The 3,245-nt window shown below is 36.1% G+C and overlaps 1 protein-coding gene across 1 annotated transcript; it reads right to left on the minus strand.

The window, feature by feature from the left end:
* Window positions 1-1,655: 1,655 nt before the first annotated feature.
* On the minus strand, window positions 1,656-2,879 carry LOC123653936 (shematrin-like protein 2). Its single transcript, XM_045589910.1, has 2 exons — window positions 2,821-2,879; window positions 1,656-2,438 (listed from the first exon to the last, which is right to left on the minus strand). The coding sequence occupies exons 1-2, from the start codon at window positions 2,836-2,838 to the stop codon at window positions 1,791-1,793; spliced, it is 666 nt and encodes a 221-aa protein (XP_045445866.1). The 5' UTR covers window positions 2,839-2,879; the 3' UTR covers window positions 1,656-1,790.
* Between the last annotated feature and the right edge of the window lie 366 nt (window positions 2,880-3,245).

Genomic DNA, 3,245 nt, shown 5'->3' on the forward strand with positions numbered 1-3,245 from the left:
CATTAAAAGGATTGACATAATTGAATTGAAATTGACACATGTGAAAAAACCAGCTTTAAGAATTTCATAGTTTTTATTGTAATTGTTATTTTTTTTATTAATTTGTTTACTATGGTATGACTAGCTGTAAATAAGTTACATAATATGTCAATAACGTAACTGCTCTTGTGCATTGTAAGTAAATTTGATTTCCTTGCCGCGATTTCCTTCGACGTCGAGAAAAAGAATCTTAGACAAAATTTAGCACTTGAAAAAGCAATAGTGAAAGGTACAGGAACGGTCTTTAGCCCGCGACCATTATATATCAATCCTTATGATCTGTTCATTGTTTCATTTCGCTATTCTTCTTTCAAGTAATTCACATAATATATTTTAATGATATGGTATTGTTATATTATTTTGATTATATAGTAACAACAAATAGTTTTATAGTGAAATTAAATACGCAGATAGCTAAAGACCTAGGTTATTTATTCAAAATATGTGGGTTTTGTTATATTGATGTCGTTTACTGTTTTTAGAGCCGGATGTTATTTTTCTTTTAATCATTCGCGGCTTCGCTTTATACAAACTTAATTTAAAATGAATGTATACTAATTATGTAATCATGTCCCTATTTTATGTTGCTTAAATAGTTTATTAGAAACATTTATTTTGTTATCTAAATATGTCAAAAATTAAAATAAATTAAATTATTTAAAAATTTATTTTGTCTTTTGTAATCAAGTACGAAATAATGTGGATATTCGTATATCTCCAAGGACGTCTGGAAATAAAACGTATGAAAATCTGATGATATTTGAAATCCGTTGAAGCATAGAATTGTGGACTACACTTTAATACAAGCTGTGACAATAAGAAAGTCTTATCAAAAAAAGCTATATGTCATAAATTAGCGGCAATTGGCATTTTGGTTTACACATTTTTTGTGATATCAACAACAAAAACATTTTTGTTAACACTTAAAACTGTCTATGTGTGATACTCAAATTTTTTTATTCCATATTGGTATACACTTAGTATATGTATACAGAGCTTACGCAATACGCCACAGGAGAGCGGATCTGAGAGAAAGTGCATCTGTTCGGATCACTCGCCTTACATTACTAATTTTGCTAAAATGTTATCTCATGTGCCTTCGATTCCGTACACGTTACAAATAAAATCCATCTCAGCGTTATGCAAACAATCCTAAAACGATTTAGCAATACCAATGATATTAGCAATTTAGATTCCTCAAACGGCATCGTCGGTAATTATTTTAATAAATCAAATATATATACTAAAGTGGTTATCGGATGTATCGGTAATTTAGACAGTGTAACCGGTTGTTAGGAAAGTAAAAGTAATGCTCCTTTACCGGGTTTTGAAACAAAAGTTGCTCCTACATCTCTCGGTTTCGTCACCGCACCATTGACATGTTCATAATAAAGTCGATCGATGGAATCGGTCTTGCGACCCGTTACCGACTCGCCCCGATCGAGGCCTTGCATTCTCATCTGTTACTTTAATGTTCTTTTCGAGTACCTTTTACGGTTCGGACATATTACGTGGTAAAACATTCCACTTTACTTAAGACAGTTTAAAACGATTGCGCAATCACGCATTTTGCAATGTGAACTCGCTCGGGACCAAAATAAAACTTATGCGTATGATTTTTTTTTTATACAAAAGGTAGTTTTATTTACAGAAACTTACATTAACAACAAATATAATACAGTTAACGTCTATCGATCACATGATTTTTATAATATTAAAATGAATTGAGATGACTAAGAATTCGTTTTCGTTTAATGGTGAGGGGCGCCATATGAGGATGAAATGGATGGGACCCCGTAGGAGCCTGATGGCGCGCCGATTGTGGTGTAGGAGGACGAGGGAGCGCTGTAGGAGATGGAGCCGTGACCGCCGCTGGAGTATCCACCGCTGGAGTATCCGCCGCTGGAGTATCCACCGCCGGAGTGTCCACCGCTGGAGTATCCACCGCCATAGCCGGAGTAGCCGGAGTAGCCACCACCGTAGCCACCAGCGTAACCTTCCTCAGCCTGGTGGTACTGAGCGACTTGGATGCCCTGTTGGAGGGTTTCGAGTTCGACTCCTACGATCCTCTCATGGGGCACGCCGTAGACGGGAGCGGGGGGACCGTAGTGGGATGAGATTCCGTGTCCGCTACCATGTCCGCCTCCGATGGATGATTGGTAGGCTTGGTTTTGGATCTCGTCCTTAAGGATGATGTGCCTGATTTTTTCGAGTAGATGGGGGTCGATGTGGTAGCCCTCGGAGGTTTGGTGACCGACTGGCACGGGGGTGTAGTGGCCGCCACTGGCCAGAGGGGAGCTGTGGCCGTGTCCTCCGACTATCACGAGGGAAGACGGAGCGGAGTAGCTGTAGCCGACTGGGGGCTCAGCAACAGCACAGCCGATGAGGGCTAGGGCGATCTGAAATAACAAAAATAAATTAATCCAAATATCATTAACCATTATCATTATCATTAGCGCTTTAATTCCTAATGAAGACAAAAAATTTGACATTTGAAAACTAATTTCATTTTATGTTTCTGACATTTTAAAATGTAATTAAGATATCTATATATTTATCAGCAGATTTTTTTTTATTCTGATACATTTAAAAAATTAAAATTAAAGAAATTTTATATCAAAATACGTGTGTATTTGCACGCAATTTTTTTTTATATATTAATTTAACACGGAACACGTTACAGACGATATTAGACACATCTCGAGATATTTCTTCCACTAATCCGAACACTAAATTTTAAAACTATCCCGTATATATCACTGCACTCCAAGTAACACTTACAATGCTCCACTTGGCCATTATTATTGACTGAACTCAGTGAGTGGTCGATGTTGTTTGGTACCTCACGAGGCGGCCAGGCGCTTTTATATGGAAGATCATGATGGCTACTTTTACTTTGGACCATCCGCCGGAGCTCGGGCGAGGACGAATACGGATTACGAATGGACTATATTCTTATTTTATTTTTTTATATAAAAAAAATAACCTAACATTTGGTTACGTCTGATGAGCGTGTGGTGATAAAATAATTGATTCGATTTTTAAAATGATTATCTACGTTGCATGCTTAAGTCAACAATATATTATAATTATTGTTTGGTAATATTAATATATAAAAATAAAGTTTATATTTTCTTAAAATAATTTTGTAATTAAATCGAATATAACAAATCACTCTACCATATCATTATTTTATATTAATATTT

Source organism: Melitaea cinxia, chromosome 5 (genome assembly GCF_905220565.1).
Source record: "Melitaea cinxia chromosome 5, ilMelCinx1.1, whole genome shotgun sequence".
Lineage (NCBI taxonomy): Eukaryota > Metazoa > Arthropoda > Insecta > Lepidoptera > Nymphalidae > Melitaea > Melitaea cinxia.